The sequence below is a fragment of the Ochotona princeps genome, chromosome 10 (assembly GCF_030435755.1).
Source record: "Ochotona princeps isolate mOchPri1 chromosome 10, mOchPri1.hap1, whole genome shotgun sequence".
In the NCBI taxonomy this organism is placed as follows: domain Eukaryota; kingdom Metazoa; phylum Chordata; class Mammalia; order Lagomorpha; family Ochotonidae; genus Ochotona; species Ochotona princeps.
The window spans coordinates 40,211,723-40,239,358 of record NC_080841.1 but is presented as its reverse complement, the minus strand read 5'-3'; the positions used below and the strand labels follow the sequence as shown (position 1 = coordinate 40,239,358).

Below are 27,636 nucleotides of genomic sequence, written 5' to 3'. Positions count from 1 at the left end.
GGGGAGCGGCGGGCAGGCCGGGCATGGCGTCCATGGCGGCGGCGATCGCGGCCTCGCGCTCGGCGGTCATGAGCGGGAACCGGCCTCTGGACGACCGGGAACGGAAGCGCTTCACTTACTTCTCGTCGCTGAGCCCCATGGCTCGGAAGATCATGCAGGACAAGGAAAAGATCCGCGAGAAGTACGGGCCCGAGTGGGCGCGGCTGCCGCCGGCACAGCAGGACGAGATCATCGACCGGTGCCTGGTGGGGTCGCACGCCTCGGCGCCCCGAGGCTCCGGGGACCCGGCAGACTCGGAGGAGCTCCCGCGCTTCCCGGGCCTGCGGGGACCCACGGGCCAGAAGGTGGTGCGCTTCGGCGATGAGGTAGGTTCGGGCCGGGACTCTGTCCCTCGCTGCGGCCCCTCCTCCCCCTCCCCAGCCAGGCGAGCGACGGTCAGCGCGGGTGGCAGCCCCATCCCAGCGCCTTGCAATCGAGGCTGGGGATGAAAAGGGTTGAATGCCAGGGGCGCTCCAGAACCTTAGGAAGAGGGGTGGGGGAGTGTGTTGGCGCCCCGGGAGGCACGCGCGGAGGGTGTGTGTGTGGGGGTGGGTTGGGGATACTTTGTTCAGAAATCTCTAAGTGGAGAATCTTTAAAGACCATCCATTCAGACCTGCTCTGCCGGGTCGCCCCGGCCCAGAGAGTGGTCCACCAGCTGAACGCAGCTGCTAATAAACAAGGCCGACCCAAGTGGACACAGCGAGGGAGTTCCAAGTCGTCAAACCTGGTGGAACTCTAACTTGGTAGCTGGATGATGGTGGGTGAATTACCCTGACAGCCTCCGTGTCATTCCGAGGTCGGAGTTCCCACCCCTGCATGCCCTTGAACTCAATCAGCACAGCCGGATTAGTCTTTGTGATGAGCTGTATGGGGCAATTGAAATTGTCAAGCCATAAAACAGGAAAGCACAGATGGCTCCCAGGATCAGAACATTTGGGCATTAAGAGTGGGAGAGGGGGTGGATCTGGACCCGGTGACCCCACTTTTCTACCAGCAGATCAAGGAAGGAGAAATTGGAGTTCCAACAAGCCTTGGCTCTGTGCGGGGTTCATGTCCAGGACTTCTAGGTGGCTTCTCTGCTCCAGTCTTCCCCCAGCAACACACAAAAAGTGCGCAAGGACAGTGGGATTCCAGACCCCTGTCAGAGAGGCCCGAGTGCTCTGAGCTGTTCAGAAACTTGGCCTTGCTTTCCTGGAAATACATGTAACCAAAACTTGTCTCGTGGCATCACAATGTGCTCTGTGGCTGGCCTGTCAAACTCAGCTTTTGCCCTGAGAGATAGAGCCAGTCGCATGGAGTGGAAAAGTATAAAATGATATCCACTCTCGGGAAGGTTGGAGGGAGGAGCCAGGAGAGTTTTTGGCAAGGCAGTTGTGGATTGTGGAAGGAATTCAAGTCAAGAAGGAGGTTTAGATCAGAGTCGCAGGCTCGGGTGGGTATGCGGAGGCACTTATTAAGACAAAATGTTTGTGGCTATAAACCCACTCTAGCGCAAGGGAAGTGTGAAAGGACAGATGTACCCTGCCAACATTGCCTGGTTTTGATGGAATTAAGAGAAAAATTCTCCACAGGACTCTTAAACTCCAAAGGCTTTCCAGGAAAAACAAGGGTGTGGTGAACTGGGGAGAGGAAAATATAGGCTTTAAGATGTATTCCTAGAGCAGAAGCACACTCAGTGAGAAAATATGCATACCCATAAAGACAGATTTGGGTGGTGGGGAAGCTGCCTCTTTGGAAGGGTCATGGACCTGAAAGTTAACATTAGTAAATGGTAGGATGGCTGCCACTTCCCCCTCAGCCTGCCATCCACATGTCTCCCTTGCCGTGGGGCCCACGATCACCAACAGGTGAAGATGTGGCCGAGTGCATTTTTCACTTTTCTTCCTTATCTTGCACCAGGCTGAGCTGCTTCTGGATTTTTAACATGATTTAAAGGCACATGGTTCGGGGTGCTATGGTACTTACACACCAGCACAGTTTCATTGTTGAATCCCAGCCTCCCAGGTCAGGCTGAGAGTCGGGGCTGGGACACTTTTGCCCAACCTCATGGCAGAGGGAGCAGGGGCTGGAGACTCCGGCCCTCAGGAGAGGCCTGTGGCCGTGTGGCCCAGAGTGCATGTCTGCCTGCAGTGGCTCCATGATGGTCACACTGGAGAGCTTCTGTGTCCCAGGACAGGACAAGAGGATGACATAGGTGGTCTCAGTGTCATCTTCTAGGGGAGGGCTGGCCCCTGGGCACAAGGACAATGGATGAGGACAGTGTGTGGTGATGAAATGACAGTAAGGCTGCTGGGCAGTCTGGCCCAAAATGGTGACCCGAAGTCTGTCTGAGAGGACCCTAAGCTGCCCTGACTGGGGCAGCACTCTGACTCTTCTCACTTGATTTGCCCTCCCCTGTGATCCCTGAGGGTTCTGCTGCCCTTTCATTCACCCTGAACAGCAACAGGACACTGCCTCTTTGTCAGTAACATTTTGCAGCCCACACAGCCTTCAAATGTGGTGACCATATCTGGTCACTATGTGGTGCAGGAAAGAATAAAGCTCCTGGCTTCGGATGAGCTTATCTCTGGCTGTTACAGCCACTTGGGGAGTGAATCAGTGGATGGATTATCTGTCTCTTCTCCTCTGTGTATATCTGACTTTCCAATAAAAATAAATAAATCTTTTTTTTAAAAAGTCTTCACAGGGACAGCTGAATAGCATAATGGTTAAGCGTCTGGGATGTCCACATCCTATATAGAATGTAGGGTTGAGTCCTGCTAATGTAGCTTCCTGCTAATAAGTACACTTGGAAGTAGCAGGTGGCAGGTCATGTATGTGGATTCCTGCCACCTGCATGGGAAGTAGATGGAGTTCCCAGCTCCTGGCTTCAGACTGGCCCATACCTGGGGAGTTGACCAGCAGATGGAAGATCTTCCCCATCACTATCTATTAGCATGCTTTTGCCTTTCAAATAAAAATAAAATCCCTCCCACAGAAACACAAGTTCTCAACCAACATGTATGGAAGTGTAGCTTCATCCTGGCCACTAGCCTTCTTCTACTATGCACTATTATCACCCCGTGTCCCTGCTGTCTGGAGAATGCAGAGCTGCAGATGTAGCAGTGCTTGGCTGTCAGCCACAGGAAAGGAGCATCCAGCATCCCAAGGAGCTACCCTTCTGTGAAATTAGTGGCTTTCCTCCTCTGGCAGAGCAGGCAGACCCTGGGCGCAGGCGTGCCCTGAGTCAGATATTAAAGTGTATCTGCAAATAGATGCTTTCAACAGCTTGACTTACACTGTGCTTCTTGATGACTGTCCCACAGCGGTGAGTTTGGGGAATGGCTCACTTTGGGAGATGAAGAGCTTTCAGCTTAGAAGGATTTAGGGATCGGCCAGCTTAGGCATCTGCTGCTTCCTGTTATCAGATAGAAAGAAAGAAAAATAAAAGAATAGGTCATCCCTGGCTCCTCAGCCACCCCATTTCACTTGCTTTTGAGCTTGGAGGATCCAAATACCCCAATGGGAGCTGCGAGCTTGCTTGCTCTGTGCCACATTCTTGGCTCCAGTTTGCCATAAGCAGATGCCTGGAGAAACCTGGGCAGCTGGAGTGTGCACGTGAGTCCCCTTGCCTCTTTGGCTTCTTCTTATGGTCGGCAGAGCCAGACAGGAATGGCATGTCCACTGGGAGCCCTCAGGACCCTGGTCTAGAGTTTGTATGTTGTAACATATGGCATTTGCAGCCTGGAGCCAGACAGCTCAGCCCCTGCTTGAGCAGCTTCATACGAGCAGCTGGTGTGAGAATGCCCTCCCGTGCCTGTGTGCCCTCCTCCCACAGGAATCTTGGCTGCTCTCTTGCCCCTCTCTGCCTTACCCTCTGTTTCTTCTTAATGGTGGCTTGCTTGTTTATTTATTTTTGTCTACTTGAACGGCAGAGTTAGCAGAGATGGAGGCATGGGAGAAGGGTGGGAGAGATGAGATTGCTCTTTTATTCACCGATTACTCTCTCCAAATACCTCCAAAAGCCAAGCCTGGGTCAAGCCAAAGCTGGAGAGTCTAGAACTCCATCCAGGTGGAACAGGCTGAAATCCTTGAGTTCTTTTCTGCTGCTTCCCAGGGTGCATTAGTAAGAAGCTGGATCTGGAGCCCAGTAGCTAGGACTCAAACCAGAGCTCTGATATGGGGTAGGGACACAAGCTTTGCCTTAACCTGCTGTGCCACACGTCTGCTACTCTAATCCCCTTGTCAGAGATGCAGTTCTAGCCTCCCTGACTCCCAGACTTGCTATTTCTCCCTACTGTCCTTCCCCACAGGGGCCACAGGGAGGGAGCACCTGTGCTCAGTACCTTTTGCCTGGCTGCTGCACACACTCCAAGACCTCAGGGCTGTCTGTGGTCAGGGTTGGTCTCACCCCTCCCTGCTTCAGGTCAAGGCTCCTGCAGGCCTGGGTGCTGGCCAGCCTACATGTTTGCTTTTAAAAATAAGTTAGTTTATGATCAGAGTTACATGGCACATTATTGTTGGAAGGTTTCAAAGCCTCCAGACACTCCCCCACCCACCCCGCCCACTGCCTCCCTGAACTTTCGTTGTTAAATTTGAATCTGGCTCTGTGGCTTCTGAGTGTAGGACCAGAGACATGTGACGCCCCTCTTTCCTTTCCACAGTAGTAATTTGCCCTCTTTTCTCAGCCTTTAGTTTAGCCAAAAATAGGTGTTTGTGTCGGGGTGGGCGGGTTCGTGATGGTAGGGAGGAAGAATTTGGGATCTGTTCCCTCAGAATTTTGAACATATCCTAAGGAAGGAGGAATGTAAGAACTGTAATACCCTGCCATTTGTCTGGCATATCCATGAGCGTTCAGAAATGCCAGTCAGATACAGCACTCACAGTTCCCTCATCTGCAGCTCCAGCCTCAAGTGCCGGGCAGGACTTGTGCAACCTGTGCCCCAGATCCAGTTCTACAAGCTGCAAGGCAGAGGCTGCTGGGCCTGTCCGGCCAGCTTCTCCTTTCAGCCTGATAGGTCCAGGGGCAGGTCACACTGGGAGCCAAGGCAGTGATGGGCCTCCCCTCCCCAGGCACCTCTGCCTACCGGCCTCTGTGGGACAGTGCATGGCCTTGCGGCAGCCAGGGAGCAACCTTTGCCAAAGAAATGAAATGACTTGGTCACTGTCATGCAGGAAGGAGAGGTTAGGAAGTGTCTGACAGATCTAGAGCTATTGTTTGTAGACAGGAGTCACTTGGACACCCTGAGCCAGAGTTCCCCACAGACCCTGGGAAATACTGTTCCTTCCAAATCAATAAATAACTGAATGAGCGCATGTACCGATTCCACTCCTTTTCCATTCATTTCCTTGGAATGCCCCCCACCTGTTCTGTCCCGGCTCCCCACCCATTCCTTGTCTCAGCTGTGATCTGTGCAGGCCTGAGGTTCTGAATTTGTCTTCTTGGTGGACATGCGCAGTAGTTAGACCCAACTGCTTTCTAACTCGGGAACTGCAGATTTGTCTTTCCAGTTATGGAAAATGCCTTATCTCAGCGGAGTTAAATATATTTCAAGTCAAAAGGGAAAGCATCGGTTCTTAAGTGTAATAAATAATAGCTGCTAAGAGGAAGAGTTGGTAAAAAAAAAAAAAAGAGCATATTTGTATCATTCTACTTCACATACCCCTCCTTTTGAAAATACACTTAGTATTTGAGAAGGTTTAGGTTCATAGCAAACCTAAGTGGGAAGCAGAATTCCGATATTCCCCTGCCCACGCTGTGAACATCTCCCACTGAGTTGTACATTTGCTGCCATCCTTGAAGCTACACTGCCTCTCACCCCCACAAAGTCCATGCTTTAAAATCAGGGATTAGTGGGTCATATGAATGATTTCATTGCCTTAAAATTCCTCTGGCAATCACGGATCTTCTTCCTGGATCCGACGTTTTGTCTTTTTAAGAATGTCACCAAGTTGGAATCCTAGAGCGTGCAGTCTTCTTGGCCTGGCCATTCCTTCTTTGCCCGCGTGACGCTGCGTTGTCTGGGGGGAAGCACAGTTCGTTTCTGCACTCACCGACTGAGGCTTCTCAGTTGCTTCCAAGTTTGGGCACTGAGGAATGAAAGCCGCTGTAAACAACCGCGTGCAGGTTTTTGTGGGGACTCGAGGTTTCTACTTTGAGAAACGAGAAGCATGATTGCCTCACTCCCATCTTTAACACAGAGAAATAAACAGCATGAGCACTGTAGAGTTTATGAATGGGGCTGTGAGCTGTTCTTACTTGATTAACATGTCCTGGGTGCTGTGCCATCACCTTGGGATTAGAAGTTTTAATGTTCTCTCATGGGGCTGGCTCTGACCTCTTTGAGGTACAGATGGACACCAGTGGGCTCACTGAGGGCAGCCTGGGTGTGCAAGGAACCCCGGCCACCTGAAATCACCATCACATGATACAGTCATCAACGTAAGGAACATTCTGTCCCTTTCTCCAGGGCTCTGTTGTCTGAGCCTTACTTCTTTAGATGACAACATTTCTCTGTTTAATTTTCATACTTCCAAGCCAAGATGCTGTAGTTTATCAGCCAGAAACTCCCTAACCGATGGGCTTTTGGAGTGCAGCGACAATCGATGGTTCCAACGGGCACACTGCAGCCTTCTAAGATAAAGCTTCTTGCGGGGGAGGTTTTCTTTTTTTTTTTTGAAGATTTAGTTATTTTTATTGCAAAGTCAGATATATAGAGAGGAGGAGAGACAGAGAGGAAGACCTTCCATCTGATGATTCACTCCCCAAGTGAGCACAACAGCCAGTGCTGTGCCATCTAAAGCCAGGAGCCAGGAGCTCTTCCTGGTCTCCCACGCGGGTGTAGGGTCCCAAGGTCTTGGGCTATCCTCGACTGCTTTCCCAGGCTATAAGCAGGGAGCTGGATGGAAGTGGGGCCGCCAGGATCAGGACTGGTGCCCATATGGGATTCCGGCATGTTCAAAGCGAGGACTTTAGCAGCTAGGCCACCACGCTGAGCCCTGCTGGGGAGTTTTAATGGCTGGGATTTTCACTTTTGGAAGCTCGGCACTCCAGGTGGGAAGTAATGTTTTCACAAACTCTGCACTCATATGCTGCCTTCACCAGACAGCGTGATTGCTGTGTATAGTAACACAGTCATTGCACCTGTGAAACATTGCTGTCAAAAGTGCCATTGCCGTAGTTCTGTATGTGATCTTTGAGTGCCACCAGAAACAACAGAAGCCTCTAGATGGAATTCTTGTTTTGGTGGAGCCTTGCAGCGCGAGAGCAGGTGTTGTTTTTCCTGGTTTCTGCTATACGGTTGCACAGAGCCGTGATTCTGCATGCCCCCTTGTTGGGATGGCTAAAACTTGGTCCAGGGAAGCAGGAGAGCAACCTGAAGCTGGGTTGGCTTGTGAGGAATGTATCTGGGAAGGGTGAATGCCACCCATCACTTTTGCACGTAGTGTGGTCTGTGCAGAGCTGCACATACAGGCATGAGCTTGAGCAGCAGAAGCAAACGAGTCTGCATGATCTCACGTTCCTAATGCAAGCACGGCAGTTGGCTTCTTTGGGTGCCCAGAGGAAATGAGCAAGATAAGCTGCCCCGTGAAATGGCTGCCTTAGAATGGATTGTGTGGCAAGGTTTTATTTTGTTTGGCACCCACAGGTTCTGCCCATGAAAACAGCACCCTATTTCTGATTTATAGTTCGGCCTGGGAACTAGGAGACTGGGGACTCTCTCAGAGTCTTTGAGTCTGATGTGCATGAACACAAGACCATAGAGGGTCCAAGGAGGGCATCACTCCCCTAGGCTACTGCTGTTTGCCAGAGCCTGCTTTGTGCATTGGTACTCTCAGGCAGCCAGGGAAAGCTCTGTTGGCCCCAAGACTTGGCTCCTTTGTTGGAGCAGCTTGTGGTGCGTCCGTCCACTCAAGACTGAGCTGTCCCCATGTGCTGTCCTTGCCATGGGCTGGAAACTCAAGACTTCACTGGCTTAAAAATTAGAAGGCTTTCAGAGAATAAATGCTGAACAAGGTCTAGTCAGTTTTGTTTGGCAGAAACGTGACTATGAAATTCCATGAAACTTGAAATGGAGTTACACAGTCTTTGTCCTTATGCTGCCTCATTTCACTTTTCCTAATGTCTTCAAGGTTCATTCATGTTGTGATGGCATGAATCCGAGTTGCATTTTTAAGGCTATTTCGTTGTATGCAGATGTGGGAGAATGAAATTGTTGGATGCAGCTATTATGGAAATGGCTACATCATTTTGCATTCCCATCAATGATGTACCAGGGTTCAACTTTCTCCACATCCTGGTCCATCCTTGTTATTTGCTGTCTTCGTGGCAGCAGTCATGGGTTTGAAGGGCAGCTGGCTCTGCATCTGTGGATTCCACCAAGTGTGCATCCAACATATTTAAAGAAAAATCAGTTACATCTGTACTGAAACATGCCTAGACTCTTTTCTTCCCACAATTCTCCTAACAATACAGAAAAAGCAATGACTTACATAGCCCTTACACTGTGTTCCATTGTGTGGAATCTGTGCACATATTACGCCATTTCATTGAAGGGACTTGAGCATCTGGATTTTGGTATTTGCAGCATGTCCTGAAATGGATCCTTGCAGACAGTGAGGACCGACTGTATATTAGCTTTTAATGCACTGTATTTACTTGTAATTCTATATAATTGAATTTTTAAAAAAGTTTTATCTATTTATTTGAGAGACAGAGCTCCCTTCTGCTTGTTCATTTGCCCAAACGCCCACAATGACTGGCACTGAATGAGCCTGTGCTGGGAACTGGGAACTTGGTACAAATCTCCCACTAGGTGTCAGAACTGGGACCATCACCATTGCTTTTCATTGTGAGCAGCAGCAGGAGGCTGGATCAAGAGCCAGAGCCAGGCGGTAATCCCAGGCACTTGGTTATGGGACATGAATTCTTCTAGACTAAATGCCTATCTAATTTAACCTTGAATCCTGGCTGCATTTAACAGCAGTTTCAAAACATTTCTGAAAGTGTCACAGCCAGCTCTTGCGGGTGGGTGTGATCATGCTCTCACACACCTACCATTGCAGTGTCCCAAAGGGAAACTCACAGAACTCACAGAGCTCACAGAGATCTGGAACATTCTGAAGGCTCTTCTTCACTAGGCATAAACTGCTAAGTGCTGGAGCTTCTGTGCACATGAACCTCCCTGACCTACATGCACAGAATACGTGCTCTTGTTTTCTGATTCTGTTGGATGAGCATTTCTGGCTAGGAGCATGTGCCCAGAGCTCCGGGCCACATGGCAGAAGAGGGTTTGTGTTTGTGTACAGCCTGCAGCCCTAGGGAGCTGCCGTGGGCACCGCGGAATGTCCCAAGAGACAGCACTGGCCTTAAGTTCCCCAGGGGGCCCTGCTTCCCTGCTCCCCTGGCAGCCCTTGGCTGTTCTGCTGCTCCTTGGCCTTTTCCCCATGGGATTTGGTGACCCAAGGCATTTTTGTGTTGTACTCCAAAGAAGAAATCATTTCCAGAGAGATTCAGTGTGGCCTGTGGTCTGAATGTCTCCTATGGAGAGGTGTCTGAGTAGAGTTTTAGCCTGTGCAGTGGTGACCCGTGGGAGTGCAGCAGGTCAGCCTTGGGACTTCGACAGGGTCAGATGCTGGACTCCATGGAGGCTGTGGGACAGTCTGCTGAGGAACCGTGGAGAAAGCCACATCCTGGCTGCCTCGTGGTCATCGTGGGAGTCATGGATTGTGAGTGCAAATATGTGTGTGTGTGTCTGTGTCTGCTATGGTACATTCGTGCGCATGTGTGCGTGCTGTGGTACGTCTGGGAGGGTGGACTCTTCTACTTTGCAGTTCTCCTGTAGTTTATGTCCAGCAGCCTGGGGACCCTGTCCTCGCCACAGACATTCTGTGGCTGGAGTGTGTGGGCGACGGCTGACATCAGAGCTCCCATCACATTTTTGTTCGGCATGTTTATTTTTGTTAAGTGCTTTATTATTTTTTTATGAGCTCAGCATTACAGAAATCCAGGGAATTTGCCCCTTGACTCAGCTTCTTGCTGGAGCGAACAAAAGGCCCTTAGTGTGGTGGGGGAGGGGGACTAACAGTGTGACTCCCTTTTGGCCCCATCTCTGTGGAATTTCAGCTTCTGCTGGCTGCAGCCCCTGGAGGAGAGACCCCAGCTCTCACCCAGCTCCTGGCTAAAGCTCTTTGTCTCAGAGACTTGTGCCCAGTCATCTTCCAAAGCTAAAAGCTTTACCATTTTAATCTTTGCAGGTTTTAAAGGATCTCAAGTTGCATACTTAATATTTAAAGGACAGATTGTATCAGGTGACAGGTGTGAGTGTGCGTGTGTGTGTGTATGTGTGTGTATGTGCACCCTGCTCCAGCATGCCCTGCCCTGGGCTGGCGGTCTTACCGCTGCCTCCTGCCTGCCCTGTCCCCTCCACACATGTCCTCTGTCCACCGAGGTGGCCCGGGGCAGTGGGCCCTGCCTAGGAGGAGCACATTCTTCATTTAGCTTTCTCTTCCCTTTTCCCACAGGTCCTCATCATGAATAAATGCTATTTACAGTCCCTTAGCCTCCTTTATTTTTTTCCCATCTGAAAACAAAGCCCTTCTTGTTTGAACTCAGAGCATGCCTACATCACAGAGGCGTAGGGATTTCCAGGTCATTTCGCTTGACTGCCCCCATCCACAACAGGCATGGAGGCATGTGGACCCCAGGAGAACTCCGCAGCTTCCAGTATCTGTGGGGAAAGTGTGATGACTGAGCCTCGGCAACTCCCACTGCTCCACATGGCCACTTCCTTCTTGGGGGTGACCAAGTTTGTACCTTGGTGGTAACTTGGGTTTAGCTGAAATTCCAAATGGGGAGATGGTGACCCAATTGTCTCTCTGGGTTCAGCAGCCCTGAGAGCTGGACACTATGCTGATGTTGCTTGTGTGGGGGATGGACATGGCATGTTAGTGCTGTGTAGGAGGTAGTTGTCATGCCTGTAATTCAAGGCACTTAAATGCAGCGGTGCCCAGTTGTAGGATTCCCCTCTCTGTACCCCAGGGCACCCGCTTTTGCAGTTCTCCATGTTTATAGTGCCTTTGTTAGTGCTGCTGTGTCCTGATACACATATACAGTGCTTAGTCCTTTCATATACACTTGGAATCAAGGCCCCAGCAGCTCCTCTCTGGCTCTGTGTCCCAGCAGGTACAAAGTATCTGGGCCGTCAATGCACCAGTCCCTACTACACAACTCCCAGGGTGGCTGGGCATGGAGCTGGCCTGTACCCCTTGATCAAATGGCTATACCTCCTGGGGCCCAGAGGTCTGCATAGCCCAGGTTTTGTACCACATGTACAGTGGGGAGAGTTGGGGTGAGTGTTGGGTGGGTGGGAGGTTAGGGAGAAAGATCACCCCGGGGAAGAATCTGCTTTGTTTACAAATGATGAGGGTGTGCTGGGTGTGGCCCCTGCACCTTCCAGCTACTGAAGGTAGAGTGGCACTCAGAGGCCTTGTTCTGATGGGTTTGCAGTCCACAGTTGGCTGCACGTGGGGTGCACTGGGGAGTAATCCCATAGCTCCTTCTTGACCCCTTATCCTGAAAACAGGTCTGCAGCTGCCCAGGCCCTGAAATACCTTCGCTATTAGAGTTCAAAGACTGTCCTACCAACCACAATGGCTTTGGTATGCATTGGCGTTGCAGTCTCTGACAGGCTCACACTGTAGACCCTGTGCATGGGTGAGACATCCCTCCTGCCCACAGAGCCATCCTGTGGACTCTGGTGCTTGTTCCCTCTCTGAGGCTAAGCTGGGGGACAAATGGGCTCTTTGAAAAACTGAAGGAAGAAGGCCCAGAAGCACACTTGGTCTGCGCTATGGAGGAGAGGACCTGGGGTTGGTGTGGGGCCTGTATGGGCAGCCTGGTCTCCATTGTGGTGATGTTAAGAGGAGGGGCCTCATGGCAGCTTGTTACTGGATCATTGCTGACCCCCTCCCCACTTTCTGTCTGTGAGATGGCTCCTGACAGGTGGTCCTCCAGACCCAAACAAATGCCATGGCCATGTCCTTAAACTTCCAGAACTGTGAGCAACACCAAGCTTTATTCTTTACAATGTATGCAGCCTCGGGTATTCCATGATGGTAAGGGAAGACAGATCGGTGCCCTGGGGTGTCTGACTACCTGACTCAGTTGGTGGGAGGACATAAAGCTTACCTTGCATTCTTTAGGAAAAGAGATACATTACCTTCCTTTATTAGAGGGAGGGGGAAGATATTGCTGTAACAACAAAAATATCAGTTTAAAATACTGCAAATAATAAAAACATCCATTTACAATACTTTATTGCCATGTTCTGTCTGTGTCACCCACTGTACTCCAGTTTTTGTTTCAGAAGATAGAATCCCTTGGAAACACAGATGAGACGTTTGCTAGTGTAGGAATCCAGCAATGAGAAGGGGAGGCCATGGAGAGGGGCCTTCCTCCAGGCATTTGTTCATGTGAGGTGGACTCAAGGCCAAACACACAGTGGGTGTTGGGAAGGGACATCCTTTGCTGCCATGCTCTACTTGGAGAGGGTAGGGAATATCTGCAGAGTTCTCCTTATCATTAGCTGCTTACATTAAACTTGCATTTTCTTCAATGATTCCACTGATCTTTTCAGATCTTTCCAGGCATAGAGGGACCCCGGAGGAGGATTTAGAGGTGTTGGCATTGACCACCAGATTATAACCCAGCCTTCTTTTTTAAGGGTTACCCAGTTTAATGCTTACAATAGCCCTGCCAGGGCAGTGGGATTCTCCTTTCATAGATGAGGAAACTGAGACTGTAAAAGGCCGTCATCTTCCCGTGACCACACGGCTGACCACTGGTGGGGCTGGGACTTGAGCTTGTTGATCAGACAGTATCCCAGTTCTAGATGATCTCCTACGTCTGCCTGGTGAGATAGGTTGGCAGTGTTAGTGGGAGCTGAAGAAGTGACCCAGCTGACATGGATAACACACTGTGTACAGAGCTGCACAGTCCAGGCTATCATAGCTGGGAGATGGGTTTACTCCTGGGTTTTGGATTCCTTATGGCCCTGGGTGGGTGGTTGTATGTGTGGGGGTGTGTCTGGGTTTGGATTCTGGATTAATTCTTGAATTTTTATTTTAGGACATAACTTGGCAAGATGAGCACTCAGCCCCTTTCTCTTGGGAAACAAGGGTAAGTTGGGTTAAATTTAGGTTTATTTGACCTTTTAAAAAGAACTGAGCAGTGATACGTCCTTTGGCCGTTTACTGAACTTGGAAGGCAGTGCTCCCCACTGCCAGGCTGTAGGTGATGTACTCAAGGGGTTAGAAAACTGTTGTGTGTGTCTGTGTGTGTGTGGCAGAGGGGAGGGTTGGTAATGGAAGTCAGTGGAACAGTCAGTGCTGTCAGCCAGGGCTGGTGATACCCCATGATGCCCATGCACTGGCTTCCCACCCAACACCATGTCAGGGCCCTTTCTCTGTTCATGCCTCTGCCAACTAGTGCCCAACACCTTGGTGAGGGTGCACTGTAAGAAAAAGCTTTCAGCAAATGAGGAGTGGTATTTTTAGCCGGTCGACATAGACATGCATAGATTTATCTAATGTAGCCTGACTTGGATCACTAAGCCTGATCTCTGAGTCATCTGGAGGTTTTTGTTTGTTTAGTTTTAATGGATTTTTTGGGTTAAATTTTTATTTCTATATTTGAATTTTGATACAATTTCGTGGAGACTGGGATTCCACCACCCGCAAAAATCCTACCCCCCAACTGATTTTCCCCATGCTGCTACAATAGTATAGTCTTTCATAAGGAGTCATGATTCCATCAGTCTGTTATTCAAGTGTACCCCGACATTGGTGGTACAGACAGTGTCAGACAGACCAGCATCCCATTGGCTATACATTTCCAGCAGTTTCATTGGGAGTCCATCTTTGATTTGGAAACAGGGATGCATATTGCATTGTATCCCCACATCTGGATATGGTAGTCATATTTTATGTGAAAGGCAGAATGACACACATACACACACAACACACACACACAAAGGGAGACGTATCCAGAGGTCTTTCATCTGCTGGTTCATTCCCCCTGGTTGTAGTGCCCAGGCTGGGCAAGGCTGAAGACAGGAACCTGGAACTCTGTGTCTTTCATGTGAGTGGCAAGATGCCACAGGTTTGGGCCATGTTCTGCTGCTTTTCCAGGTGCATTGGCAGGGAGCTGGAGTAGGAAGTGAAGCAGCCAGGATTGGAACTGCCCATTAGGATGTGGGCATCTCAGATGGCAGCTCAACCTGATGTGCTACAATGCCAGCCTCAGCTAAACATTTTTTTATTACTGTTATTATGTTATTACCCAAGTACCCTAAGACTAATTTTTAAAAATACATATTTATTTTTTTTAAGATTTATTTATTTTTTATTACCAAGTCAGATATACAGAGAGGAGGAGAGACAGAGAGGAAGATCCTCCGTCCGATGACTCACTCCCCAAGTGAGCCACAACGGCCGGTGCGCGCCGATCCGAAGCCGGGAACCAGGAACCTCTTCCAGGTCTCCCACACGGGTGCAGGGTCCCAAGGCTTTGGGCTGTCCTCGACTGCTTTCCCAGGCCACAAGCAGGGAGCTGGATGGGAGGTGGAGCTGCCGGGATTAGAACCGGCGCCTTCTTTTTTCCTTCCTTTTTCTTTTCTGCTTTCATTTGTAATTATATCAGAACACATAAAGCATAAAATCCATCATCTTCATTTTTTTATAACTTTTTTCCCCCAAAGATTTATTTGTTTTTATTGAAAAGGCAGATTTACAGAGAGACAGGGAGAAAGATTTACATATGTTGGTTTTCTCCCCAAGTGACTGCAAAGGCCAGAGCTGAGCTGATCTGAAGCATCTCCGGGTCTTGTACACGGGTGCAGGGTTCCAAGGCTTTGGACTCCTCTATTGCTTTCCCAGGCTGTAAACTCGGGACTGGAAGGGAAGCGGAGCAGTCAGGACACGAACCAGTGCCCACATGGGATCCCGGTGGATGCAACGCAAGGGCTTTATCCACTAGGCTACAGCACTGGGCTCCCACCATCTTTATTTTTAAGTATGCAGTTCTATTTACCCTGTTGTACAATCATCACCACTATCCATCTCCAGAACTCTTAAAATTATTCTTAAGTTGACAAATGATGTTTGTAGACATTGTAGAAAGATAAAGACAAGCTCGCCACTGAATCCTGCCCTTTTCATCCTGCACTCCCCCCTGGCATTCTGTACCCACCAAGCCCATTCCTTCCTCCTCCCCGACCCTGGGCCCCTGATAACTATCACAGAAGGCAGTCTGGGAAGGGAGGCCTGCCTGTCCCGGAGGGCGAGGGGAGGTCACGCTTGTCAACTTTTCCAGTTGTCCATCAGCGTGGCAGGCAGGCAGGCTGCGGAGGAGGGTGCCCATGGGGACCTGATGGTGCATTCCTCTCTCATGCTGCCGATGCTTCGAGAGGAAAAAACCCCAGCACTTGGAATGCTCCAGACAAGGGGGCAGGGCGTGGGGAAGATTCTTTTCATTCCCTGGGCATCTGGGTTAGAGAAGGAGGAGGCTGGCCACCCTGGCAGGTCATGTCCTGGCCCTGGCCAGTGAACTCTTGGGACCCTCATCCCCGCCACTGCATGCTACTTCCCTCCCTCACATGCTAGTGGCTTGCTTCTCTCCCTGCCACTTCCTCTGGTCCTTCCCTTGATGTCCAGCTGCCTTTTTTTTTTTTTTTTGGAATATCAAGCAGGCTGGGTTGAAGGTCTGTATGATTCCTTGGAGATCTCTGAGTGCAGCAGAAATCCTGCCCAGGGTTAGGAAGCCTTCTCATGCCAGCCTTCAGAAGGCACCTAGGAGTCTGCGAGCCCCAGCACCTTCTCCATGCTGGGTGCTGTTCCAGCTGAGTCCTCTCACTCCTGGCAGGCAGATGTCCTTGTCCCTGCCACCAGGCTCAGGGACCCAGAGAATTATCAGGGTGAAGAGAGTGGCGCTCATTCCTCCTGTGACCTGCCCGGGTCAGCTGTTCGTGGGGGTACAGGAGGGCCATCCTGTTAGGATGCTGCTGGCCACAGAGGGTTCCCCTGCTTCCATACCACAGCTTTGTGCTTTGCTGCCCTGCTCCCTGGCAGTCCCAGGTGGTCTGTGAAGTACGGTCCCCCACACACCTCATTTTGTCCCAGTATAGTTCCTGCACCCAGCTGCTGCTCACTTTAACCCCCATCTCTGCCTCTCCAGCTGCTCTCCCTCCCACCCTCTGTGTCCTCACTGTCTTCCTGGAGCCAGGCCCTGTGGCTGTCTGTTCTAGACCTTTCCCAACTCTTCTGTGTGTGGATTACCATGCTATCCCTTTAGCCTGGGCCCTCTGAGCCCTATCTGAGCTTGTCTCTCCTATAGCCCTTCGCTGCCCTCCCAAGTGCTCTGTTCTGCCTAGCCTCCCTTGGGGGCTGTGGTCTTTCTTCCTTCTGGGAAGGCCCCACTTGTCCTCCAAACCCAGCACCAACCCCATTGCTTTGTGATTGTCACAACACAGCAGTGGCCAAATGGCTCACTGTGCGCTTGGATCTGTGCTGGGCTCCTTCAGTGTAAGCTTCAGAATAGCCTGCTTTACAGATGAGGAAACCAAAGCCTAAAATGAAAGGTGTGAGCCAGCCTAAGCTCAAGGCTGTTCTCCTAACCTTGTCACAGCTTCTAGAATTGTCCTTCCCCTGTGCTGATCTTCGGAAGTGTTGCGTAGGTAGTGTTTCCTGAGGGTAGAGACTGCTGTTCACCTCAAACTTCCTTTTTAATTTTATTTGAGAGACGGACGCATGCGCACACACACACACACACACACACACACAGGTCTTTCACTGGCTGGCTCATTCCCCAAATGGCTACAACAGCTGGGACTGGGCTAGGCAGAAGCCAGGAGCCCAGGACTCCATCCTAGGCATGTAAGGACCCTCACAACCTCTTGAGCCATCATCTGCTGCCTCCCAGGGTGTATGTTAGCAGGAAGCTGAATCAGAAATGGAGCCGCCAGGACTTTAACCAGGCATCTGATTTGGAATGTTGGCATCCCACATGGTGACTTAAGTGTCACACGGACACTCTTCCCTTGTCTCTAAGTTTGAAGACACAGAAGTCTACAAAAATGCATCCTCACTCCCTGCTTTTTGGGGCTCAGCAGGGTTCCCATGAAGGTTGCAAGAGGGAAATATTGCTTGCACACATCTACTGCCTAGTTCCTTTGGTCCCTGGACTCCCTGTTGGATTTGGCTTAGCAAACATACAGGGATGTACTGTGTTACCCTTGAGCCATGCCAGCAGCCCCAGATTCAGGGTAGGGCGGCCCACCAGACATTGTCCTACCTGCCTTCCTCATGCTGTCTTGTGCCTGCCAGGTTCCAGTGCTGCCACTCACTGTGAGATTCTGAAAGTGTTTAAGCCCTTTCCTTTCTTCCTCCTCTCCCCAGATGTGTCACGGTCAGTGAATTTATTGGGATTTGCTCCAGTCAACTATAACATTTTCTGACAAGGCTTCTGTAGTCTTTGTCTCAACAATTTAGATCTGCCAGATGCTGCCAAGCCAAACAGTTAGTCTTGGCGGCATGCACACCCCCTTGCTGAAATATTACACATTCCACTGCAATGAGTAGGGTGTAAAAATAGAGACCAGGCTCCGATGTGCTTTCGCTGTTTTTAGAATGGACATGGCCAGCTGAGCCCCTATTTCTCACATGGGTGCCTGCTGTCTGGCTTGCCTGGACCAAGTCCTCTAGGCAGCTCCTCCCTGGGCTCTTTTGCGCATCAGAGACATTGATGGAGGGAGAGGAGATTTCCTTATTTACTCCCCCATCCCTTACCCCTCACTACCTGGAACCAATACTGATGACTTGACCTAGTGGACTCCTGGTCTTTGTCACCTGCAGCACTTAATGCTCAGCCCAGCTTGGCATGGCTCCATGCGATGGCGGAGGGCCAACATGGCCTTTTTCCCCAAGAGCCCAGCTCTTTTTTCAACACCTGAGAAAATGGACTTTTTCCTAGAAATAAGAAAATTTGCATCCACAACTCCATTCATTTCACCTTCTACCCAGTGCCTGAAGCCCAAGGAGGCTGCAGGCCAGCCCGGGCCATTATCTTTTCTAATTGAATAGCGATAGTAATCCTGCTTACCTCGTTGGACTGTTATGCAGATTAAGGGAGCAAATGTGCTTAAAGGCTCTAGCACAGTACCTGGAATACAGTGAACTCTGCAAACTGAAGCTGCTTTGTTTTCCTGAGCCATGCAAGTTTGGGGGTCAGAGGTTAGCTCCACCTTTGTCCTTGCAAGTAAGGGGACACCTGCAGCTTTCCTGGGGACCCACTCCCCTGACTCTGATTCTTCCCATGTCTCACCCTGTTGTCCAGGGGCATGGACATGGTTTCCCTTCCTCCTTGCCAGGACCTGCAGGCTGTGTATGGATCTGCAACAGCAGAGCTGACCTGGATACCTGGTACCAGGGCCTTAGGTCTGAGCAGCAGTGTTCCTACAGTTTTGGGGGACTGTGCCATTGTCCTATCATGTGGATTCCCACAGGGCTTCTTGGTTCTGGAATGGTCAGGGGCTCTGCCCTCCTCACTTTCGATGGTATGTGGCTCCAGTGGTTGGGAGTAGATCCGTGAGCAGAGGGGGGCTTTCCTACCTTATGGAATCCACCCTCTGGCAGGGAATACTTCCTGGATTGAAGCCTATATAGTCCCTGGGACAGGGCAGCTAGCCAGGTGTGCAGCCTGGGGAGAGGTGGCTGGCACTGACCGCACAGGACCGAGGAGGGAACAGGTGTGTTGGCTGAGGCACAACATTCCAGGTGAAGGGGTACTTTCCTGCCTGGCTGGCCTCCAGGGAGGAGTGAAAGCTGCCAGGCCTCTTCAGAGCCAGGTCTGGAGTGGGGACAGGCATGGTGTCAAAGAATGTCATGAGGCCACCCAGAGCAGGGGGAGGAGAGTAGTACTGTGAAGTGGGGCAGGCAGGTGCAGCCCTTCTGGAGTGAGTCAGCTCTGTACAGGTGTGTCTGGGGATGGAGGAGGCTCTGCAGGTGAGAGTAGAGCAGTGAAGAAGAGATGGTTGTGCTCGTGTAGACTCGTGGGCAGACTGGGGAGGAAGAACTGCCAGGGTTTAGGGACAGATGGACTGGTCCAGGGCAGAATGGGGTGGCTGGTGGGAGATCTGCCATGTCCTGTAGAGTAGCAGGTGGAGGCAAGCAGGTGCCTGTGGGTTTGGCTTGGCAGGTGGAGTCCTTTGAGCATCTTGATCAGGATTCAGGGAGAACTGGACAGGAAAGGAAGTGCTTTCTCTCCCCTTCTCCTTTACCCTTTCCCAGTCTGTGTAAAAGCCTGGTGGATACAGCCCTTCCCTCTGTGGAGACCCAGCAGCCGCCATGGTGAGCCTAAGGACTGTCTTCTCACAGGAAGTCCAGGTCATGCAATATGACATTTGCAAAGTGAAGAAGATGGGAAGCAAGACATAGAAGCAAATATATTTGAGCCTTTTTCAGTTCTTGCATTCCCCCTCTTCACCCTGGAGCCCCCCCAAATCAGGAAACCACTCCTGTCTGCCAGCACTGTCCTGCATGTTGAGCAGGTGCCTCTGGCCCAGGAAGCAGCGGGAGTGACCCTTGTTCTGTTGGTAGTGTCACTTGCTTGACTCCTTTCTACCAGGGCCCCCAGAGCAGCTTGGGAATGGCTTCCCTTCCCAGCATCCCCGGTTCAATCTCTTACTGCCTTCCATGTAGGCAGGATGTGCAGTCAGAGGCTTCTAAGCCAAGATCTCCCATAGAAGAAACTGCTGATCCTAAAAAAGCCTGGGGTTTGACAAAGCACATGGCATTGAGCGCCTGCCTTACACTACAATTTCCACATCAAAGGCAGCTCTGTCCTCTGAGTCCTAGGCGTGCTTCCAAACTATCTTTAGTGATTTGCTTGTTTAAGGGAACCATCGTCTCTGTACCCACAGTCTTCCTGCATTCTGTTGTGGGATTTGGAAGTATGCAGAGTATTCAGAAGGCTTCCCCCTGACAGTCTTTGAAGCATCAGATTAGATCGTGGATGCAAAGTTTGCAGAAAATACATATTAAGCAAAGTTATGCATGGATTGCAAAAGCAGTTTTTGCACAAGAATAAACCTATCTTTTAGCTGTGCTGTGTGCAAGCCCTCCTCCCCCAACTGTTCCCATGAGTATTGTGCCTGGTGCTGGTGTGTGGGCCTCCCCCTCCTGCAGTGATGCTCCGAGATAACTTCTAATCATTTGATCTGAGTTGAGATCCCAGCTGTGCAGTCCCTTAATGGACTGGTGAGTGACCTAGGGCTGTGTACTTCGTCTCTCCAGATCTCCCTGTTCTCATTTGTAGAATGAAAAGAGTAAAAATAACTACAGGCTCGAGGCACCAGGCGCCCTCAGTCGTCTGCATTTGTTCTTCATCACAGCAGCTGGCACAAGCAGAGCTTTGATGTCCATGTTTTGGATTTTGTCTCCGATGATGCTCAGCTTCAAGGCAGCCTGGGTTTGGGCTTTTTGAGTTCCTCGTGGCCTCGCCTTCCTTTGGGCCTGGAGGGAGATCTCCGGCCACGAGAAGCCAGGCTTGGAGGAAAAGTCTCAGAGAACACTGTGCACAGGACCTGCAGTTTTTATAGGAAAAGCAACATTCTTATCTTTACTCTAAACAATATGGCCCCATTCATTGGTGAGAGACCTGGGAGAATGCCATTTGTTTATAAAAAAAAAACCCTAAAGAATTGAACAGACCATTTATTAAGTGAAGAAATGTGTATTAAAGTAATAAATGTTTATGTCTCATGTGTTAGATAACACAGGTTGCTTTAAATGTTTAGACTTAGTGATTGTAAATGCTTCTCTCATATATGGAGCAGGTGGCATTTAAAATGGAGTTAGCCTCCACAACATAGATTTATGAGTGTATATTCAAAAACATTAGCAGATGGTTCAAACCTCTTATACTTTAACACTCACTTGCAGACATCTATGAAGATGTTAATCCAGTGGGGGAGAGCTGTTCATGACAACCTCATCCATAACAGTGTGGATTATAATAGCAAGTGGGTGATGGGTCAGCTACTAATTGAAATAGTGAAAATAATGGTTATGAAGTCCATGTGGCAACATGACGATGGGTCTGATTAAATGAGAAAACAGAACACTGGATTATGCACTATAGGACTACAATCTTGTAAAATACATGTGTGATAAAGGTTACACAAAACCTTCCTTAAGGGCAGTGCTATTGGGAAGAGGGAAGGGACATATTTGATTCTTGCTGCTGCTTCTCAAATTTTCTGTAAGGTAGGTTTTTAAATTATTATTGTTATTATTTGAAAGTTGGAGAGATCTTCCATCTGTTGATTCCCTCCGCAAATGACTGCAACAGCTGGAACTAAACCAAGCTGAAGGCAGAATTCAGGAGCTTCTTCCAGGTCTCCCACATGGCTGCGGGGACTCAAGCACTTGGGTCATTTTCTATTGTACGTTAGCAGGGAGCTGAATTAGAAGAGGAGACATCACTATTGCAGATGGCAGCTTCATTCACTGTACTCACAACACTGACCCCTATAGTGTGGTTTTGTGGCTTTATTTAATTTTGAAATGAACCAGGGGCTTTGGGTTGAGGGAGTAGAATTGGTAGGGAAGAAGTCACTTTCAGGATTGATGACAGAAATGATTTTGAGAATGTGCTGCTCGCTCTGTCGAGCTCAGGAGACAAGGCTGTTATGTGTATTGTTGCCTCAAGAGGTGGTTTAGTTTCCAGGTAAGGATTTGTTTGCTAGAATGGCTCAAGAGGATTATCTGCAGGGCACTTGCGGGTTGAGGGCTGTGCCAGGCACTGGACCCTTCCTCATCTGCTCTCCTGTGGCACTGTGAAGGACTGTCACCTGTTGGGTGTCACCTGTTGAAGCCCCTGGGAGGGCTCCATCACAACATTGGTGGACACAGTTGGGTGTGCTACTTGCCAAGCCAAGAGCCCTCACCCCTAGGACCTTGGCATCTAAGCTGCTGATGCCATATGTTGCAGAGATGTGCTGTTAAGTTTGCCATTTGCCACTCAGAGGCAGATAGATGGCTCTGTGGCATTGCAGAGTACAGGGGTACATCTGCCAGAGCAGGTGCACCTGTTTCTGCCAAAGTCTAAGGGCTGCCTTCTCTTTCTCTCCTTCCCCCACCCCATCCTGCTGTAGAGTCAGATGGAGTTCAGCATCTCCTCCTTGAACATCCAGGAGCCCAGCACCAGCACGGCCACCAGCGACACGAGGTCACTGTGCAAAGCCTCCCAGGGCACTCAGGCCTTCAAGGCTTCCCAGGGCAGCAGGTCTTCCAGCCTGGACGCTCTGGGTCCTGGCCGCAAGGAGGAAGAGGCGTCCTTCTGGAAGATCAACGCTGAGCGGTCTCGGGGCGAGGGGCCAGAGGCTGAGTTCCAGTCGCTGACCCCCAGCCAGATCAAATCCATGGAAAAAGGAGAGAAGGTCTTACCCCTCAGTTACCGGCAGGAGCCCAGCCAGAAGGACAGGGAGGCCAAAGCAGAGAGGCCCAGCACTGTCCGCCAGGAGCAACGTGTGCTTCCCCTCGCCGCCGAGTCGGAAAGACCCCAGCCAGTCCAGGCTCCCTCTGCCAGCGCGTTGCCTGAGGTCAAGCCTTCAGAGGCTGACAGGAAGCTGCCCTCTCCAACCGCTGCCAGGCTCGATGACTTGGAGGATGCTTTGTTCTTGGAACCCAAGCCTGCACAGGTGGGTGGGCTGCACTAGGGCTACTTTCATCAAGGGGCCCCATGCAAGACGATTCTCTACAGGTGCCCTACTTCTTATTGCTGGGAGAAGAGATTCTTGGTGTCGGGGGCAGGGTTGTTTGCGGTTCTGCTGTGGATGCAAATATCATGGGGGAGGAGAGCACAGGTGAGCTGGCAAGGTGGGTACCCCATCACAAGCTGGGGGCATCTGCCCCTGTGTAAGGCCCATGAGCTCATTTGGTCTAGGCCCTGCCAAGGCAGCTACAGAAGAGAACTGGGAACATTACATCCACAAGCCGGCTCATTTTTATGTTAACAATTTTGTGTGGCCTGTGAATGAGGTTATAAATATCCAAACGACACCTTGCAGAGCATTCATTCTCCATTCTTAATCTGGGAGGTTGGGGTGCCTGCGCAGCCTGGTGAAGAAGTCAGGGACCCACAGATGTCACTAGGGTGGCGTGGCGGGGGTCAGGGTGGGAATGTGTTGGGTATGGCTTGCTACATCATATTATGAGCCCTGGTTTTGACATTTTTGAGGCTTTCCCATCTTGTCGTCCGCAGTGGCTGCAACATGCTGCATTTTCACCAACAATGCACAAGGGTTGCACTTTGTTACAGTCCTCACCTGTGTCTGTTATTTTCTGTTTCTTTGATAGTAACCATCCTAATAGCTATGAGGTGGTATCTCCCTGTGATTTTATCGGTATTTCCCTGATCAGTAGTGACACTGAGTATCTTTTAATATAGTTGTCGGTCATTTGTATAATCTCTTTGGAGAAATATCTGTTAAATTCCCTTGCCTATCTTTTATCTTTTTTTTTTTATTTGAAAGGCACAGAGACAGAGGGTGATCTCCTGGGCTTTGGCTCACTTCCCAGATGCTACAGCAGCGGGGGACAGAGCCAAAGCCAGGGCTGGCAGCTCTGTCTGTGTCTCCCTTGTGGGTGGCAGGGATCCCGCTGCTTGCACTTCTCACCTGCTGCCCTCCGGGGTGCGCATGAGCAAGGAAGCGGAGCAGAAGTGGAGCCAGGGGTCAAACCCAGACATCCCCGGGATGGGATGCAGGCATTCCCAGCAGCATCTCAGCCTCTGTGCCAAATGCCAGCTTCTGCCCATCTGATAATGGGGTGGCTTGTTGTTTTCTTACTATGACTCTGGGTGTCTCCTGGAGGTGGTTCCTGGTGTTTTCATGCCACCCTTTGCAGATGACTACACCCTGTTGTCCTCCTGTGTAGGGAGGCCTAGAGATTCTGGCACCTTCTATCTTATACCTGCTCCACACCAGCGTTCCAGCCTTCCTCTGTGGTGACCCACATGTGAAGCCAGCACACTCAGCCCTACCTGCTCCCTGCATCTGGTACCCTGCCCATCTCATCGCTGTGTGTCCTGTCTATCCTGCTGCTATCTGCAGGTTACTCTCTCCTCGTCTCTGCTCCTGTTCTTTCCCCAGGACTCTGTACCGGGGCCTTCCTCTGAAGGATGTATTTACATAAAAGGGGTGTTATTCAGTCTCCGCTCTGAGAGAACTAGAAAAAGGTTGGGTGGGAGAGCGAGGAGCAGGAGACAGCACCCGAGAGGCACTTGGAGGAATAGACAGGTACAGCTAAGCAATTGAAAGGAAACCTTGGCTCCTATTTCCCATGTTTTGCTTCACTCTGCATTGGTCTCTCTTTGCAGCAAAGCTTTGTGGCTAAGTCACATGGTCTGCTGCACGGCTGCCTCTCCCCACACCATCACCTTTCACATGGCCACTCCCTCAACTCTGTAGGTTTTTCTGTTTCGTTTTGTTGTGTTTCTCTTGTTCATGTTTGCTCTCACATTAAAGAGAATGTCTTTATATTTTTTTCTTATTTGATGATGAACACATTGAAGCTGGTCTGTCATCGCACAGTAGGAGAAGGTATAGAAACATAGGATGTGGTATTCCTTTCTCTGTAACTGGGTCTCTGAGCAGCTCACACTCATGCCTGTGGTCCAGAGGGTTCGTGGTGGCAGCCGGCAGTGTCACTTCTGTGGAATTTTATTTGATCTTCTGGTTCCAAGTGCTAAGGTAAATTGAGGTCAGGGAGACTCCAAGGCGGAAGCAGACTCTTTCATTTGGGTCATTTTAAATGAGATGCTGTTTTTAGATTATGCATCACTGGAATAAAAAAAAAAAAGCAACCCACTCACGCCTTCCTTCGGTCCCTTCTGCAGGTCAGCTCCAGCAATGTCATCTTGAAGACGGGATTCGATTTTCTGGACAATTGGTAAACTGTGGTCGACCAAAAAACAAATGCAGCCAAGCACCCCAAAACGTTTTCCAAAGCAGTGTGACGGTGGAGGAGGGCCAGGGCAGCATTTCTCTGCGTGCTTTCTCAGCTTCCCTACACTTGTTCCTTAATCATTGGAAACTGGGCAACATTGCCAGATTTTTTTTTCCTTTTTAAATTTTTGTTTTTGGTGAAGCCAGATATATGTGCTATTTTCAATGATGTAATAACAGAAATTTTACATTTGGAATTTTTAAAAAAACGGTCAAAAATGCAATTCAGTCTCCTCAGGGGGAGAATTTTCTCAAACGTGTGACCGTGTAGCCGGGATCGCAAAAGCGATATCCACCTCCTCCTTTATCCGTCCCGCCTCCCATCCCCATCCCTTCCTGGACGGGGTTCCTTGGGATGGTGACAACAATGGCCTCGGTCACACTGATGTTGGCTTTCACCCAGCCCTCAGAGCTGTCCGGGGCCGCTGCCGCTCAAACTGTGTTGCTTACGTCTTGTGCCATGCTTCCCCTCATGTAGTTTTGAGAATGAGACTGGACAGGTGGCGGCTCTCTTTAAGCTGTCCTGATGCTGAACTCAATGTCTTGGTCCTTGTTCAGAGAAGAGTTGCATGTTTTGAAGTTTTGTTTTAACTTTTCTAGTATCTAGACTTAGTGGCACATGTCTTGGTCTTATTTGGCCAATTTGGAAGCTCTCATCGCTAAGGTGACCTGTTGGTAGTTCCCTGTATTGGATGCCTGCAGGAGTCGGGGCCTTGTTAGAGGGCAGGGCCGTTCCAAACAGTCACATGAGAACCTCCCAGTGTCAGATGGAGGAAGAGGGGGCAGTGAATGTCATTCATCCCCAGGACTGACCAGGCTATATCATCATGGACCCTCCCCAACCTTGACTGGAAAGGAAGTGGAAGAATGGATTTTCTGGACACCCCAGCAGCAGTCCTTGGAGATCTTCACTGCAGCCAGGTTCCCCTGACGGGCTGTTCTCAGGGGAAACAGTTGCCCTTGCTGCTGGCCTGCTGGAGAAATATGGCTGTCACCTAGGGTAGCTGCTACCCTTGCCTGGTGTCCTGGATCCCTGTCGTCCCTGAGTCGCAGCAGGTGCCCAAGCAGAACCACAAACTTCATCCTATGTGGTCTACACGTTTGCCATCACTGTGTCTGCCTCACCTAAAGCCTTAATCCTTTATCCCAGTCAGCCATGCTGGTGAGCACTTGGTCTCAACACCAAAGTGTGTGTCTCTCTCTTTTTTTTAAATGCGTATTTCATAGCACCTTTTGAAATAATTTTCAGAATATTTTATATAGCTCGAAGGTAATACACATGGCAACTCTACCCTGATTCCTGGGAAATTTCTGCCAAATTACGGCTAAGCCAACATGGGATTTGGTTTCTGCCAATTACTCTATGTTCCCAGACATACTCTGGTCCCTGAAGTCTTGCAATTTCCCTACCTCCTTCAGTGAGGTGCTTTCTGTACTGTTTAAGTTGATGCATGCCAGGGGAAAAGCCTTCCGGGGGCGGGGGGAATGTGAGGGGAAGGGGCTGAGAGATCCCAGCTGGAACTGCCATAGCAGGATACCAGCTCTCCCAGGGCACAGAGCCCCAGAGCGGCTACCACCTGCCTCCACTTGGTGCCTCCCCGGCTGCGGGCTGTGTCAGAATTAGTGTAGCAGGTGCATGTGAGTTGGTGTTCATCTGTACTGGTATAGCAGAGAAGAAAGATCTGGAGATAGCTAATTGGGGTGATCTGTCCTTTTGGGAGGCCATTTTGCTTCATGCCCATTGGCTTGTAAAGCCCAGCATTCCCTTCAAGTTCTCCGCAAGTTGAAGGGTGAGGGCCTGTGGAAAGCTGCAGCCTTACGGATCACCACCTGAGATTCCGCCCCAACATGGTGTTCAGTTAATTCTCCTAATAACGTTTCTCCAGAGATGAAATACGCATTAAAAGCCAAAGCAGAAGGTCTTGGGGGAGTCCTCCAGTCATGTGGCTTTGCTGTGCTTCCAGAAGAAGGGAATTCTTTGAGGACTGGCGTCCAGTCCAGCCCAGCCCGTCCAGCCTTGTAGATTCTCCTGACCCCCCCAAGGCAATGCTGCTGCCAAGATGGGTTTGTCCTGCATAAGGAATGTCATCCCTGCGATTCCCACATCTCCCCCCGCCTGCTTCCCCCATAGCCTCCAGCCCCATGCATCAAGTTGGACTCTTGGATGCCAGGAGTTTATATGGTTTTTTTAAATGCATACTTTCCAGCAGCTGCCTGTGTGCAATTTGGGCTCCTCATCCACCCCGACTGTCCACACCCGGGGCTCAGTTCAAGGACTCACTGTTCTGCTCTGTACGATTGTTTTATAAAAGCTCCCCCAGGAAGGCAGAGAAGCCAGGCTCAGCCTCACCTGGGAGTCACTTCCCAGGCCCCCTGGCCTTGGGGAGCCCTCCCTGTGGTGAGACCCAGGAGCCTCTCGCCTTGTGTGGACGTTCGGTGGCCTCCCTTTCTTTGATACACATTTTCAGAAAAATGATAAATTCTTACTGACAACTTGTAACTTGGTCATATTTTATACTAATAGCCTTTAATAAAGACATTTGAAAAATGCTA

The 27,636-nt window shown here is 50.2% G+C and overlaps 1 protein-coding gene across 1 annotated transcript; it reads left to right on the top strand.

Moving 5' to 3' along the window:
- C10H1orf198 (chromosome 10 C1orf198 homolog) lies at positions 1–27,636 on the top strand. The gene is made up of 4 exons (XM_004578546.3): positions 1–365; positions 13,149–13,199; positions 22,231–22,776; positions 24,975–27,636. Exons 1-4 carry the CDS (start codon positions 24–26, stop codon positions 25,029–25,031), a joined length of 996 nt encoding a protein of 331 aa, XP_004578603.2. The 5' UTR covers positions 1–23; the 3' UTR covers positions 25,032–27,636.